At 37.9% G+C, this 17,002-nt stretch overlaps 1 protein-coding gene across 1 annotated transcript; it reads right to left on the bottom strand.

Moving 5' to 3' along the window:
• Positions 1-1,004: 1,004 nt before the first annotated feature.
• On the bottom strand, positions 1,005-15,854 carry bach1a (BTB and CNC homology 1, basic leucine zipper transcription factor 1 a). Its single transcript, XM_083548392.1, has 5 exons — positions 15,678-15,854; positions 12,143-12,397; positions 10,584-11,780; positions 9,482-9,688; positions 1,005-4,250 (listed from the first exon to the last, which is right to left on the bottom strand). Exons 2-5 carry the CDS (start codon positions 12,380-12,382, stop codon positions 3,918-3,920), a joined length of 1,977 nt encoding a protein of 658 aa, XP_083404518.1. The 5' UTR covers positions 12,383-12,397; positions 15,678-15,854; the 3' UTR covers positions 1,005-3,917.
• Positions 15,855-17,002: the final 1,148 nt, after the last annotated feature.

The raw sequence follows: 17,002 nt of genomic DNA, 5'->3' as shown, positions 1-17,002 counted from the left end.
TGCTACAAGGTTGCTTTATTTTGAGCTGGAGCTTTATTCAGGATAGAGGGAATGATGGATGGCTTCAAATACCCATCTATTTTGGCACAAAACATGCAGGCTTCATTGCCTGCAAACAGCTGAAGGTGAGAAGAATAGCACCTTCCAGCACAATAACAACACAAGCACAATTCCAAATCAGCAAAGGCATCAGAAGCAGAACAATATGTATTTTGTTTTTCATTAAAATTTTGTTATTTGCTAGAAAAGAATAGCTGACATTTTCAGTTTAATATTTTTGCCTCACAAAAAAACTGAGGAGGGTGTATATTTTTTATAGCCTATGTAGTTTCCAAAATATCTGCCCACTTGCAAGTACATGTAAGTAAAAACCTACTGCTAATACATTTTCTTGGGTCCTGAGGGATCCTAGTCCCAATGCATGTTTCTAATCTCGACCTTTTTTTTTATTTTCTAAAAAATAAAATTAACAATAAATGAATAAAAGATGTCCCAGTGTAAAAATAAATAAATAAATCGATGTTGATGATCCTAATTCATAATATACCATGTTTTTTATGGAAATATAATTTTTTATTGCAATAAAATATAAGGTTCTATGGGATTTAATTTTTCATACACAGCTGTGCAAGTTTTATGATTTCAAATATTTTGCAACATGATGTCCTCAAGAGATTTTTATTTATTTATTTTCCCAAACAACTTCTCCAAAGAAAAGAAAAGATACACTTTGCCAAATACAAAATGCCAAACAGTGACTGCATATTTTGCCAATTCCTGACTGTGAAAATGAACCAGGATGTAAACAAATATTTACAAATGATCTTACTGTATAACTTTTTGAGTCCACGTTACTGTCTGTGTCGTTTCACATGTTCTCTGCTTTGGTTTCCTCCCAAAAACCACATTCCAGGGAATGGAATGCCTGCTTTAAATTGCTTCTTGGTGAGAATGAATGCTGATGTGTATTTGTGTGAAACCAGCATAAGAAAATTGTGCAAACAATTTTACACTTTTTATTTTTATTGATTACAAGTCATTTACAAACTGCTTGCTCCTCAGCACATAATCACACGTGGCAGTTATTTTAGAGCCTGTAACAAATCCCTCTGTTAATATGAGTATATCAGCACAAAGCTGCTCTATATTTAATAAACATATAATGCTTTTAGTGCTGAGATTATTGTGCTACATTTGGGTGGATGCATTACATGATAATCAAAAATCAAGCACAATTAAAAGCAATGAAATTACTGTACAGTATAACAAAGTGCATTTGGTGAATACGCTAAGAATACCACAATCTCTAAATGTGTAAAGTAGACTCTTAGATAATTAAGAGTCCTTTCATCTGGGTGTAATTTGCCTCATGCAAGTCTTGCAACAGGAACGATACAAATAACAAGTCAATTAAGCCATGCTAAAATTTCATATGAAAAGTTTTAGTAATAGTGCACATTTGGTTTAATACATTCATAAACATTATGAAAAAGTAAGGAAAGAAGTCAAATTAAGAAATTTATACTCAGAATTACACAACAAAAACATTTACTCCTGAGTAAAGATTACAGGTTGGACCTCTAGCACATACTGGCTTAAATTTATGTCATGGATGGCATGATTTATGATAATTTTGTACAGTGGCAGTGACCATGACAGACCTTTCAGTTAAAGGGAAGAAAATGCAAACTAAGCATGTTAGGATGGAATTAATGTTATGGTTAACTCTATCAGTCATGAAGAACGGCCTATCATTGCACACAAAAGACAATTCATACAAAACAACGTTACAATTCTGCCACAAATAGCAGCTCATTAGATTCTTTTGATATTAATTCATCTTAATTTTTTTCTGTTAAGAAACGCTGCAGAAAGATTTGATTAGGACTACACTGTATACACCCTGGCAGTTTATTAGTTGTTCAGATCTTTAAAATAATTTCCAGCTTCCTTTCTTAATTCAAAGGATTTAAACACACACACACACAAAATGTGAATTTTTGCAGTAGAATTACATTCTTATGAGGTGGAATCAAAAGGTTTCGAAACTAATGGTACAAACTGGTGCTATTCTGACCTTGTATATGACGTTACCACGTCTGCAATTTCATCTTGGACAGCAAGTTAGAACAAAGAGCAAACGTGAAATACTGCGTGAAACTGGGCAAATCTGCCACGGAGACATGACATACGTTTGACATACAGCGATGCTGTAATGAATCGCTTGAGGTGTTTTGAGTGGCACGCGCATTTCGAGAACGAAAGAACAGGAAGACCTTCAAGGAGCTCAACCCCTAAAAATGTCGAAACCATTCTACAGCTTGGGCATGATGATCGTCGGAAAACAATCCACATGATCTCACTTCCGCACCCACCCCACTCGCCAGATTTGGCTCCTGTGGACTTCGCCCTCTTCCCAAAGATGAAGATCCAGCTTCACCGTTTTGACACCGTTGCAGAGATCCACGCGATTCGCAGAAGGTGATTAACACGCTTCAATAAAAAGCTTTCCAAGACTTATTCCAGAAGTGGCAAGAAAACTGGGAGAGCTGTATTGCTGTGCAAGAGGACTATTTTAAATGTGATAGTGTGTAAACATAGATAAATAAAGTACTTTTTGTAAACAGAGCTAGTCTCGAAACCTTTTTTATACCACCTTGTAAAATCAGGCAGTTACGTTGTGGCATGGCATAACTGAGCAGGAGCACTCACTGTCCTTCTTACCCAATCAAATGCATACAAAAGTAATGTAAGTCCTGTAATAAACAGTCACTGGTATATATATATATATATATATATATATATATATATATATATATATATATATATATATATATATATATATATATATATATATATATATATATAAAATCTGCCTATTTGGTTTGTTCGTAACCTCAATCTGTACTGAGGAGGGTCTGTGATCTTTCAAAGCTTCTCACTTTCCAAAACGATTAAGTGAGGCTCATTGGATAATACTGACTGTTTCAAAATAAAAACATGCAGATCAGGCTCAAGCCTAAGTTGACTTTAACCTTTATCTGGCTTATCCTAGTTTTCCTGATTATAACTAAACAAGAACGTTTGGTTTAGTGACTTGATCCTTTTTCTGCTTCTGCACACAGACAGCTATTTGAGTAAATGAGAAATTTCAAAAAACGGTGAATGCACCGAGCACAAATTTTCCTATATTACACAAAGTAAGTGGTTGTTTATATGGCAGGGGTATTCAACTCAAATTTCTTGTTTACAAAGTGTTAGATAGCAACTACTATGACTTACAATAATGACCTTTTATTATTTCACCATTAGTGATAAGGTTTCGGCTATAAATAAGATTCGTCAATCTGAAGTGGTTATGTTTTGTTTCGCAGCTTATGCAAGTCTATTAAAAGTCCTTCCTTTCAACACGAGGTGCCTTCGGATAAATAGAAAAAATACCTGTGATTGGACGTGACAATCCTTAACAGACCATTCGATACAAACTCAGCACCGGAGTCACTAAACTACATCCAGGTTTTTGTGGTTTGCATGTTATTTTCATGTATACAGGTTTGATATGCTGAAATACTTCTATACTGTTATAGATCCATACTTTACATATCGCCTTTTATATGAAATACTTTTTTTGTGCTGATTGTGTTGTTTAGAACTACATTAGATACAAACTAGATTGTAAGGTCTCAAATATATATATATATATATATATACCCAGAGAAATCAGAAAGCTTATACAGCTGCTTTTCTTCATAATCAGCTCGATCCATTAAAATCCATAGTAAAAATGTGGAAGTTATTTACATGAATTTGTGTTTTCCATGTACATGTTAATTTGTAATCCAGCTTTGTATATGTAACTGTGTCTTGTATTGTGTTTGCTTGTGTTGCTTGAATATTATGATTGCGTCTGTAAATAATCATTGAGCTTCGGAAGAGGTGGCCAAATTATTATTATTATCATTATTATTAATATTATTATTAGCTGTGCTATTTGCTTGAGTGCAGTCAGGTTGAGTTGGCTCACTGCTCCAGGACTCGAGGCAGGGCAGGTTTGGGGAGGCAGTGGGTGTGAGGAGCACTGAGCTGGGTGAGTCTGGGGACAGATACCTGGCTAAGACATTCAGCTGCTCTGACTGCATGGAGGATTTAGCACACACACTCTCACACAGACCTGAAAGAGACTGCTGCGTTTCCTCCATACTCTGCTTCAGCTGGTTATGTTCTTGAAGCAACTTCTCCTTTTGCAATCTCTGTTTAAAAACACAAAAAATAATTATTTCACAACTATTTTACTAAATCAGATAAATGAAAATAAATACGTTTTAAGGAAACGATCAAGTTGCTTTGTGCTTGTACAAAGTTAGATATCTTCTTTGTAGGCTGATGTGTTACAATTGCCCTTCACTAAGAGTCCCAAGGTAAGAGTAGAAGAACTTAAGTGTCCTTCATTGAGTCCTGACCTCAACCACACAATAATTCTGAGATGATTGGGAATGCTGTCTGCACACCATGCTTCTTTCCCAGACTGACCTCACTGATGCTCTTGTGGCTGAATGAGCACAAAACCCCACAGCCATGCACCAAAATCTAGTGAAAAATATTGACCAGTAGAGATCATTATAAGAGTGAAAGGGGGGAGTAAATCTGGACCTGGAAGTTCAAAAGCCACATATAAATGTGATATCCAGGTTTTTACAAAACATTAAGCCATATAGTATCTACATACTTTTTAATAGTGTCAATACATATATACATATATACATATATACAGTGAGGAAAATAAGTATTTGAACACCCTGCTATTTTGCAAGTTCTCCCACTAAGAAATCATGGAGGGGTCTGAAATTGTCATCGTAGGTGCATGTCCACTGAGAGTAAATAAGTATTTGAACACCTGTCTATCAGCTAGAATTCTGACCCTTAAAGACCTGTTAGTCTGCCTTTAAAATGTCCACCTCCACTACATTTATTATCCTAAATTAGATGCACCTGTTTGAGGTCGTTAGCTGCATAAAGACACCTGTCCACCCCATACAATCAGTAAGAATCCAACTACTAACATGGCCAAGACCAAAGAGCTGTCCAAAGACACTAGAGACAAAATTGTACACCTCCACAAGGCTGGAAAGGGCTACGGGGAAATTGCCAAGCAGCTTGGTGAAAAAAGGTCCACTGTTGGAGCAATCATTAGAAAATGGAAGAAGCTAAACATGACTGTCAATCTCCCTCGGACTGGGGCTCCATGCAAGATCTCACCTTGTGGGGTCTCAATGGTCCTAAGGAAGGTAAGAAATCAGCCCAGAACTACACGGGAGGAGCTGGTCAATGACCTAAAAAGAGCTGGGACCACCGTTTCCAAGGTTACTGTTGGTAATACACTAAGACGTCATGGTTTGAAATTATGCATGGCAAAGAAGGTTCCCCTGCTTAAACCAGCACATGTCCAGGCACGTCTTAAGTTTGCCAATGACCATTTGGATGATCCAGAGGAGTCATGGGAGAAAGTCATGTGGTCAGATGAGACCAAAATAAAACTTTTGGATCATAATTTCACTAAACGTGTTTAGAGGAAGAAGAATGATGAGTACCATCCCAAGAACACCATCCCTACTGTGAAGCATGGGGGTGGTAGCATCATGCTTTGGGGGTGTTTTTCTGCACATGGGACAGGGCGACTGCACTGTATTAAGGAGAGGATGACCAGGGCCATGTATTGCGAGATTTTGGGGAACAACCTCCTTCCCTCAGTTAGAACATTGAAGATGGGTCAAGGCTGGGTCTTCCAACATGACAATGACCCAAAGCACACAGCCAGGATAACCAAGGAGTGGCTCTGTAAGAAGCATATCAAGGTTCTGGCGTGGCCTAGCCAGTCTCCAGACCTAAACGCAATAGATAATCTTTGGAGGGAGCTCAAACTCCGTGTTTCTCAGCGACAGGCCAGAAACCTGACTGATCTAGAGAAGATCTGTGTGGAGGAGTGGGCCAAAATCCCTCCTGCAGTGTGTGCAAACCTGGTGAAAAACTACAGGAAACGTTTGACCTCAAACAAAGGCTACTGTACCAAATATTAACATTGACTTTCTCAGGTGTTCAAATACTTATTTGCAGCTGTATCATACAAATAAATAGTTTAAAAATCATATATTGTGATTTCTGGATTTTTTTTTTAGATTATGTCTCTCTCAGTGGACATGCACCTACGATGACAATTTCAGACCCCTCCATGATTTCTAAGTGGGAGAACTTGCAAAATAGCAGGGTGTTCAAATACTTATTTTTCTCACTGTATATACATATACATATACATATATATATATATATATATATATATATATATATATATATATATATATATATATACACACACACACACACATATATATATATATATATATGTATGTGTGTGTGTGTGTATATATATATATATATATATATATATATATATATATATATATATATATATATATATATATATATATATATATATATATATATATATATATGTATGTATGTAGATATGTATGTATGTATGTATGTGTACATACATATTTACATTATATATACATTTAATATATATGTATACACTGAACAAAATTATAAACGCAACACTTCTGTTTTTGCCCCATTTTTCATGAGCTGAACTTAAAGATCTAAGAAATTTTTTTATGCACACAAAAGGCCTATTTCTCTCAAATAATGTTCACAAATCTGCCTAAATCTGTGTTAGTGAGCACTTCTCCTTTGCTGAGATAATCCATCCACCTCACAGGTGTGGCGTATCAAGATGCTGATTAGACAGCATGATTATTGCACAGGTGTGCCTTAGGCTGGCCACAATAAAAGACCACTCTAAAATGTGCAGTTTTATCACACAGCACAAAGCCACAGATTTCGTAAGTTTTAAGGGAGCGTGCAATTGGCATGCTGACTGCACGAATGTCCATCAGAGCTGTTGCCCGTGTATTGAATGTTCATTTCTCTACCATAAGCCGTCTCCAAATGCGTTTCAGAGAATTTGGCATTACATCCAACGGCAGACCACGTGTAACCACACCAGCCCAGGACCTCCACATCCCGCATCTTCACCTCCAAGATTGTCTGAGACCAGCCACCCGGACAACTGCTGCAACAATCGGTTTGCATACCCAAAGAATTTCTGCTCAAACTGTCAGAAACCGTCTCAGGGAAGCTCTAATCAACTCTATGAGGAGATGTCGCACTGCGTGAAGCAAATGGTGGTCACACCAGATACTGACTGGTTTCGCACCCCCAATACACTACTACTGCACATTTTAGAGTGGCCTTTTATTGTGGCCAGCCTGAGGCACACCTGTGCAATAATCATGCTGTCTAATCAGCATCTTGATACGCCACACCTGTGAGGTGGATGGATTATCTCAGCAAAGGAGAAATGCTCACTAACACAGATTTAAACAGATTTGTGAACATTATTTGAGAGAAACAGTCCTTTTGTGTGCATAGAAAGTCTTAGATTGTGAGTTCATCAAAAACGGGGGCAAAAACAAAAGTGTTGCGTTTATAATTCTATCTTTTTTTTTTTTTTGTTCACACTCTACTGAACAAAAGTTTTACTTTTAAGACTGTGTATGTCACCACACTTAAAGCAGTACACATCAGGTAATGATAAATGTTTAAAGGCACTGGCATGGGAGAGTTGGTGTTGGGCTATTTTATTAGTTGCAAAGTAGCTCCTGGTTCTACAACATCAACTGACTGTATAAGAATGTAGAAAGGACATTACTCAATCACACACAATGCTCATGGTAGTTCTCACTCTCCAGTGTTTAGAATTACTGTGGGGGGTTTTTTGTTGTTGTTTTTTAAAACCATCTAAGGGAGTTTTTCCTTTGCCACAGTCACCCCAAGCTTGCTCATCTGGGATTAATACACATAATTCATGTATATTAATTTTATTTTTCTATAATTCTTGCATTCTGTAAAGCTGCTTTGAGACAATGTCTAGTGTGAAAAGTGCTATAGAAATAAACTTGAACTTGAAATGTCCCTAATCTTCTTATATTTACTCACTAATCAGCCTTTAAGTTTGCTGTTCTCGCTCGCTTCCCAACATGCAAGCTGACTGGTCAGGAGACCTGACGTTATTCATTTTCTTTTATATGTTTGGTATTTGGCAGACACCCTTATCCAGAGCAACTTCTAATTATCTCATTTATAAAACCTGACCGGTTGAGGGTTATGGGCCTTGCAGTGGCAACAACCAATCATGACCTTCTGACATACTTATGACCTTCCAATCAAAGGTCCAACACCTCAAACACTGATTTAACACTTTAAAAAGCTTCTCTCTCTCTCTCTCTCTCTCTCTCTCTCTCTCTCTCTCTCTCTGGAAATGCTCCACTGTGACCAAATATATACTGGCAGCAGTGTTCTATAAAGCACTTGCATTCCACCCACCATGTTGTCACTCCCGAAGGATTACATGTAAAATTTGAGCTGATGGTTGAGGGGGAAAAAAGAACCGTACATAAAAACCACATACTTCCTATTTCTGAGAAGTGCATTGTGGGTGCCATGCATCCTTCAGTTTACTTTGTGTACACACTATTGTAGTGCATTTCAACAGTACACTAGATATTCTATAATACACTAGGTGTTCACATTTATATACAGTGCATTTCGAATTCCCCTTCACCTTGTCAACTTTATGTTGCAGCCTGATATTAAAATTGCTCAGATTGATTTTGTTTTTCATTAATGTACACTCATAACACCCCATATTAACAAAGTGAAAACAGAATTCTTTCAATCTTTTTTTTTTGTCTTTTGAACATGATTTGGAAAGGCACACACCTCTCTATAGAAGGTCTCACAGCTGACAATGCATATCATAGCAGAAACCAAGCCATGAGGTCAAAGTAACTGCCTGCAGAGGTCGGAGAAATTATTGTTGTTAGACTACACGAAAAAAATTGCTGCTGCCACCAGGACTCTTTTAAGAGCTGGACACCGGTCAAACTGAGAGTGACAACCATCACTGCAGCCTTCCACTGAACTGGGTTTTGATGGCAGAGTGGCAAGACGGAAGCCTCTACACAGTGCAAAACCCAGACAGACTTGAAACCTTTTGAACATCTCCACAGAGACCTGAAAGTGGCTGTCCACCAACAGTCCCCATCCAATGTGACCCAGCTTGAGAGGATTTGCCATGAAGAATGGCAGAAAATCCCCCAATGCAGGCAAAGACTTGAGGCTGGAATTGTGTTTTCACTGCCATTATGAGATTATTGAGTGTAGATTAATGAGAAAAAACTTAAACTTGAACGATAGTAGTTTAAGGCTGCAACATAACAATTGAGGTGAATTGTAGCACTATGAATGAATGGACAAACAATGGAGTTTGTTGTAGCAAAATCAGATTCAAACACTAATTAATCCTTCGAAAAAGAACGTGACTCTGTTTGACTTGAAAGTGTTCAATTAAAACTATTGAATGTACCAGTTTCTTGATGTCTCCCTCAAGTTTGTAGATACAGTCTAGCTTTCTCTTCCGGCTACGCTGCGCAGCCATGCGGTTTTTGCTTCGACGCCGAATGTCTTGCACATATTCCAGCTGTTCTGGCGTGAGCCGTTGCTCCTTCAGAATCTGCAGAAAAGCTCGCCTGCTCATGCTTGAGATCTGCTCAACGGGGAATGGCAAGTCCACCTGAGAAGGGAGAAAAGAAAGCCACTTGAAGTACCACGAACAGAAAAGATCAACATGGATACTATACTATTGTAGCAAATAGTAATACTAACACCTTTAATACTATTACAAATGCCAGGAGTATGAATATACATAAATCTGCTATTTAGTAGCATGCCTATGACCACCAGCCATCCCAAATAGCATAATACCTGACTGGTCTAATATAAAAAAAATAACTAACTTGTATTTGTCATGGGTACACAAGTGTTACGACCCCAGAATATCTTGGTTATGTAACTGAGCTAATGTATGACTGGTTCCCTTTGTGCAGCATGTTTATTAAAGAAGAACGTGTTTTGACTGTTCACCTGCAAGCAGAGCCGTGTATGTTGACTGTTGCAGGAAAAAAGTCAGCCCTTATCTAACTGCTTTTCAGTCCAGCCCTACTTCACCTCAATCTATGTTAATATTTACATCTATCTTGTGGTGGTTTACAGTTTTCTTAAATGATGCTAGTTGTAAACAATTATCTACTGCATATGATCAAGTGTTTATTGAAGTAAAGTAAAAAGATGCTCTTCAAGGTAGATTTAATATTCCTATGAAATAAATTATTTATTCTTTTCTTATTCATTAAAATGTTTTGTATTTAATTTTTTTTTTTCAGATTCTATTGTAGTTTATATAGCTCTTTAAATCTGTAAGTTAGATTGCTTTTGTTCATTTTCTCCACCCCTTCTGTTGTTTAATTTTATTTTGGTGTCTTTCCTGATTGGCTTTCAATTTAATTAAAGTCTGTGGGAGCTTCAGGAAACCAAACTCAAGCTAGAACTGGACCATATTTCTGTACTATTTCACATATTCTGCATTATGAGTGATTTTAAGCACTTACAATGCCAATCATTCAGCTCACCTCACATGCTTGCTCACTGCTACCTGCAGAATCGGCCTCGTGCTCACATTCAGAATTGTCACCAGAGTTTATAGGAGACACAAAGGGACTTTCTCTGCTTGTTTCTCTGGAAAGACTGTTAGCCACTGAGGGCAGATCTTCCGTGGAATTTAAGTCTCTCAGGAAAGGGCAGTCATCAGGTGCAGCACCTAAATCCAGGTGTTTAAGCCAGTGGAAATCAGTGCCATTTCCAGCAGCTGCCTGCTCCATTTGCTCCGGAGTTCCTGTCAAAGAGGAACTCATATCTGGCCAGAACCCTTTTGCCAGATGCTCAGCCACCTCCCTTTCCACTGTGCTTCTCTCTGTGGAGCTATCACTGTTTGCTGGGTGAGGGAATATTTGCTCAGGGGGGTCAAAAGTTTCAGCGTTCATGTTCTCAATGCTCTCCAAGTTGCTTACTGATGCAATGCTGTCCAAGACTTCACTTGTTTCCCTGGAGGACAAGGGACATAACTGGCTGCAGTCCGACGTTGGCTCGAAATCTCTTACAGGCTGCTCAATTTGGCCCTCAGCAACGTTTGGCATGTTAGGACACTCACCTTGAACATCATCCATTGCCAGTCTATTCAAAATGCCACCATCACAGCCAGCTGTGACAGGATGCACATCGTCACTCTCACTGCTACATGGCATTAAAAGAAAGGGACACACTTCACCGGTAGGTACGGATGAAGACAGCGCCAGCTGTGGCCCGCAGTTCTGTAAACACAGTTCTGTTTGCTCAGTAGCAGGCTGGAATGGGACTGCAGGTAAATCTAAAACATTCTGATCAGTGGTGACAGAAGGACTTTCATTGGGACACTCTGTATCGCTAGATGATGTATTCTGTACAGGCTTTGCTCCAGAAACCAGAGCTGCTCCATCTCCTTCGATATTACTGCATTGTTCTGCCGTTCTTTCACAATCATCATTTGCTGCTGGCAATTTTTCATGCCGGTTTTTGCTCTTGCTGCTGTTTTTGCTCTTCCTCTTGGCTTCCTGAGTAGTTTCAGTTGCATCAGAGAACTTGGGAATGAGGAACTCAAAGCACGCTTTGTCAAGATTGTGAAATCCCAAAAGCTCAGCACATCTGCGAATTTCCAGAATGTTTTCTTTGGTGAAGTGCAGTTTTGCAGTGTAAGCAAACTGCAGCAAAGGCACAAAGCCCTCTACTGTGACCTGGGAATGGAAGAATACAAATGGAGTAAACATATAATTATGTAAATTGTGTAAATATAAGTTATTAAAAATGTATTTAAATAAACAACTGAATATGAGTTGTGTCCACCAGTAACAGTGCTTTTTCAAAAATCATCGCCTGTCATTTGCTACACTGATTTTTGCTATACCCTTTTTGGCTTGATTTCTAAATAGTACACAAAACTGAACCCCAAGTAATATGTAAAAATATGAGTATGAATTAAAAAAAATAATAAAAAAAGGCATGCAAACGATTTTTTATTTTTTTTTTTGTTCCAGGAGCTTATCATGAGTTATATCCTATCCAGTTAACATGTGTAATTACTAATGCAAATGATTACTTCCTCAGGCAGAGTGATGACCGAGTTCCATCCCATGTGGTTTAGGAGTCTGGTGTAAAAATAGGCGCTGCAGCAAGCCAGTACTGAGCAGTGGGCTCGGAAGCTCCTGCTCTCCACTTCCACTGTCACATCGCACAAGATGTCCTTCTGTCTCTGCTCATCCAGGCAGCGGAGGACATGCATACTGTGTACAGCTGACTGGAAGGTAAACACTGACGTCCGGGAGCCATCCACAGACATAGCGCTGAATTTCACCTGCAGAGGAAATGCAGTATATATAATAAACTGAGCATAGGGGTTAAAGTAGAACAGTTTTTTTCAAAATAATCATTTGTCAGAAGAACATTTATGGCAAAATGATTATTAATTGTGATAACTTTTTTAGAGCCACCTAAATTTATCCATGTTATTACAAAAGGATTCAAATGGAGTTATAGAAAAATAATCAACAACAATGTGATATGCACATTGTGTGTTTATGTTATCATCATTAGTTGCTATTATTCATAGGTTTTATCCCTCAAGCCATTTACAAATAAAAATTTCACAAGGTAGTCACCTGAAATGGTTTCTAATTCACAGATTTGCCTTGTCAAGAGTTCATTTGTAACATTTCTTGCCTTCATGTTGTGTTTGAGACAACCAACTGTCTTGTGCAGAGGAAAGGGTAAGCACATAGTCAATAGTGCTATGTACAATGTTGAATAGTGTAATAAATAAACACTGAAGGAGAAGGTGTGTCCTGACTTTTGACTGATACTGTATGTGTGTAAAACCTATAAACAAAGTTGTCCATTATATAACCTACACTACCAGTCAAAAGTTTGAATCCACCATCTTTTTTAATGTTTTTTTATTGTTTTTAACATTGTATATTAATACTGAAGTCATTGAAAATATGACAGAACAAATAGGGAATTATGTAGACAACAAAAACATGCCACCCTTTGCTTTGAAAGCCGCTTTGCACAATCTTGCAATTCTTAATCTCAGGAGGGAGTCATGATTTTCCAACAATCTTAAAAGTTCCCAAAGGTATGTGGTAGCCATGCTGGTTAAATGTACCCTCAATTTTGATTAAATCACCAACATTGTGAATAGCAAGCATCCCCACACCATCACACAAATATGCTTCAGAGTGGAAAACACAATGTCTGTTCACCTTCTGTATGTCTCACAAAGACCCAGTGGTTAGAACCAAAATTCTAAAATCTGGACCCATTAGAGCAAAGAACAACTTCCCACTGATCTAATGTCCATTAGTGTGTTTCTTGGCACAAGCAAGTTTTTTCTGTTTGTTGTTCTTCCAAAGTAATGGTTTCTCTGCTACAACTTAACCGTGACTCATTAGTTTCCTTTGAACAGTGGATGTTGAAATATATATATTATATATATATATATATATATATATATATATATATATATATATATATATATATATATATATATATATATATATATATATATATATATGATGGTCTAAAGCAGTGGTCCCCAAACCTCGGACTCTCTCCACCACATCAGTCTATTACTCACTCTTGATGCATGTCGTGATGCCTCGGTCACATGTCGTACCTACAGCCGCTACCTTCTTAAAGGGGCTGCTCCGGCCGCTAACAAATAATACATTACAACTAAATTCAAACCTCCAAGCGAGCAAAATGAATAAAAAACAACACAGTGGATTCACATTTATTATTATATTTAGAAAATACCAGTTTTTATGCCGGTCAAATAAATACAACCATTTTGTTGTATTTATCTGCTACTCCTTAAAGGCCGGTCCGTGAAAATATTGTCCGATATTAAACCGGTCCGTGAAAATATTGTCCGATATTAAATCGGTCTGTGGCGCAAAACAGGTTGGGGACCGCTGGTCTAAAGCACATTACAAAGGCAAGAAATGTTACAAATAAACTCTTTGACAATGCAAACCTGTGAATTGGATGTCATTAGTATTAATGTACAATGTTGCAAATAACAGAATAAAGAAAAAAACACTAAAAGGGGTGTAAAAACTTTTGACTTGTACTGTATATCTTTTAATGGTTTTTACATCCTCCTAGGCCACCTGATCCCTTGTTTTTTAAACATTTACCACAAGTCACATGTTAATAAAAGACAATGAAGACGTTTATATGTTTACTCCTGCCATACTCATAGAGGAGAGACTGGCCCATACTAGATATGCATCGATACGAATAGTTGTGTCAGATATACTTCTGCTGCCATGTTTGTTTACCTTTATTACCTCCAATACAGAGTGTATGTATAGTGTATACTATTGCACCGATAAACAGGCAGCAATGTGGACAACTTAAAATCAAACAGACTGCAAAATATTCACTGAGAAAGTAACAGGAAGAGGAGCTACATCACCATTCAATATGAGAAGACTGATAAAACATCAAACTGTGCTTAAACAGCTTTTTCTGGAGCGCAAAGAAAGGTCGACCTGAGCAGCAAGTTTGCTCATTAAAACACGAGAAAAATGTGCTGTGGATTGTGTTTACAAAGCTTTTCATGATCCCAGTGCCACCAAGAGAGTGTACAGAGCAACTCTGGTGTATAAGAACCTCCGTTCTGCAAGCCCTAAGCACGAGCGCTTCCTTCAGCCAGAGCCTGCACTTTCTTTGTGGCATCTTTCTTTTAATGACAACGTTCCCTGATACTACACTGAGCTCTCGCATTGCCTTTTCTCGAGCATGATGAGCAAGAGGAGTGTAATGTGATCAGTGCACTAACGAAAACTTTATGATGCCCCTGTATGTTTAACACTGAGTAGGTGTACCAGTACCAGTATGAGTAGTCTTGTACCAAAACAGAGTCTTGAATTAATGTTATTGAAGCAGCAATCTCATGAAGGACCTGACAGATCCGGGGTGGTGTAAATTAGGGAAACTGCTTGCACTGTTCTATTCATGTTATACAAAGAGCTACTATTTCTGACCTGTTATTGCATTGGTTAATGAAACTGCAAGTGTAAAGGGTTTCTAATGCTGATGTATCCTGCCAGTGGTCCTCCTGAGTTGAATCATGTGTTTTAAAACTCTAACTCAGTTTTAAGTATTTTTTTTCTTGACAAACCTCTGCTCATGTAAATGAATATCCTGTTCAACATCAGCACTGCTGTAGGACATCTGAAAGCAGGCCTGGTGTTAGGTGGATCAGAATGTGATGGTTAGCTTACTTTCTGACTGATAGCACACAGAGGCCTTAAACAACACCTAATACAAAAGGCAAGTTAGATGCACGAGCTAGGTCATATGCATCTCTTTAATAAAAGCTATGATCTTCAAAACTGTTTCGGGAGATCTAACTTATTACCCTAATTACCCTTATAACCCTAAATTACAAGCATAATCTATGTGATATTATCTATGTAATTATAATAGATAATAGATCACAACGGAGTTCGATCAGTGATTAAACTTCATTGTGTAAGAATGTGCCGTTAATGTGTACAAGCCTGCGTATATTCTACATGACTTATTAAACAAGCACAATAATTAACAGGAAAACAGTCGTAACTAACCTGACATATCACCTGAGATGAGAAAATGTTCTATAAAAATCCTCAGCTATCCATCACACAGCCGTATTCATTAATCCGCGAAAAAGAAAGAAAAAACAACAACAAAACATTAGCTTGCTAGCCGGACAAGTTGCGAAGAGAGGGAGGTCACGTGATTATACATGGGGTTGCCAGATCGGGAGAAACGCGGGGTAGAAACTTTGATATCACCCCGTTTTTTTTGTTGTTTTGTTTGTTTGTTTGTTTTACAGTAAATAACATATTCATCATTACAGCCAGTGGTGGTCGAAGTACACAAACCATGTACTTGAGTAAAAGAAGAGATACAAAATGGCAAAATACCACTCCAGTAAAAATGCCCTCTTTTAAACTTCAAATGTACTAAATAATTCAAAGTACTATAATTTCTTATAATGATCCTGTTATCATTTCTATCACAAGACTGTTGCTTAAACAACTATGTTTATGTAAAAAATACTCTAATGTTACTCTTAACACACCAATCTATCAATAGAATGATATTAATGAGTGAAACACTTGACTGATATCTATTAAAAACAAAATCCAAAACTACATGGCCCTGTGTGACAAAGTGTTTGCCCCTAAACCTAATAACTGCTTGGGCCCCTCTTAGCAGCAACAACTGCAATCCATCGTTTGCGATAACTTGCAATGAGTCTGTTACAGCGCTGTGGAGGAATTTTGGTCCACTCATCTATGCAGAATTGTTGTAATTCAGCCACATTGGACAGTTTTCGAGCATTAACCGCCTTATTAAGGTCATGCCACAGCATCATAATAGGATTCAGGTCAGGACTTTGACTAGGCCACTCCAAAGTCTTTATTTTGTTTTTCTTCAGCCATTCAGAGGTGGACTTGCTGGTGTGTTTTGGATCAGAACCCAAACTCCCTTCAACTTGAGGTCACGAACAGATGGGCGGACATTTTTCTTCAGGAATTTTTGTTAAACAGCAGAATTCATGGTTCCATTTATCACAGCAAATCCTCCAGGTCTTGAAGCAGCAAAACAGCCCCAGACCACCATATTTTAGTGTTAGTATGATGTTCTTTTCTGAAACGCAGTGTTGCTTTCTTGGAACCATGCAGACCATTTTTGCCTAGTCTCTTTCTTATGGTGGAGTCATGAACACTGACCTTAAGTAAGGCAAGTGAGGCCTGCAGTTCTTTGTATGTTGTTGTGGGGTCTTTTGTGACCTCTTGGTCATTGCTGTGCTCTTGGGGTAATTTTGGTCAACCGGCCACTCTTGGGAAGGTTTTCCACTGTTCTATGTTTTTGCCAGTTGTGAATAATGGCTCTCACTGTG

Source organism: Silurus aristotelis (assembly GCF_946808225.1).
Source record: "Silurus aristotelis genome assembly, chromosome: 8".
Classification (NCBI taxonomy): Eukaryota; Metazoa; Chordata; class Actinopteri; order Siluriformes; family Siluridae; genus Silurus; species Silurus aristotelis.
The sequence above is the reverse complement of the archived record's forward strand: the minus strand, read 5'-3'. Positions and strand labels throughout refer to the sequence as shown.

Coding starts and splice junctions, on each gene's coding strand:
- bach1a (XM_083548392.1), bottom strand. CDS start 12,382: ATGTCTGTGGATGGCTCCCGGACGTCAGTGTTTACCTTCCAGTCAGCT. Junction 11,781..12,142: donor TCATCACTCTGCCTGAGGAA/GTAATCATTTGC, acceptor TTCCATTCCCAG/GTCACAGTAGAGGGCTTTGT. Junction 9,689..10,583: donor GCAGTGAGCAAGCATGTGAG/GTGAGCTGAATG, acceptor CTCCCTTCTCAG/GTGGACTTGCCATTCCCCGT.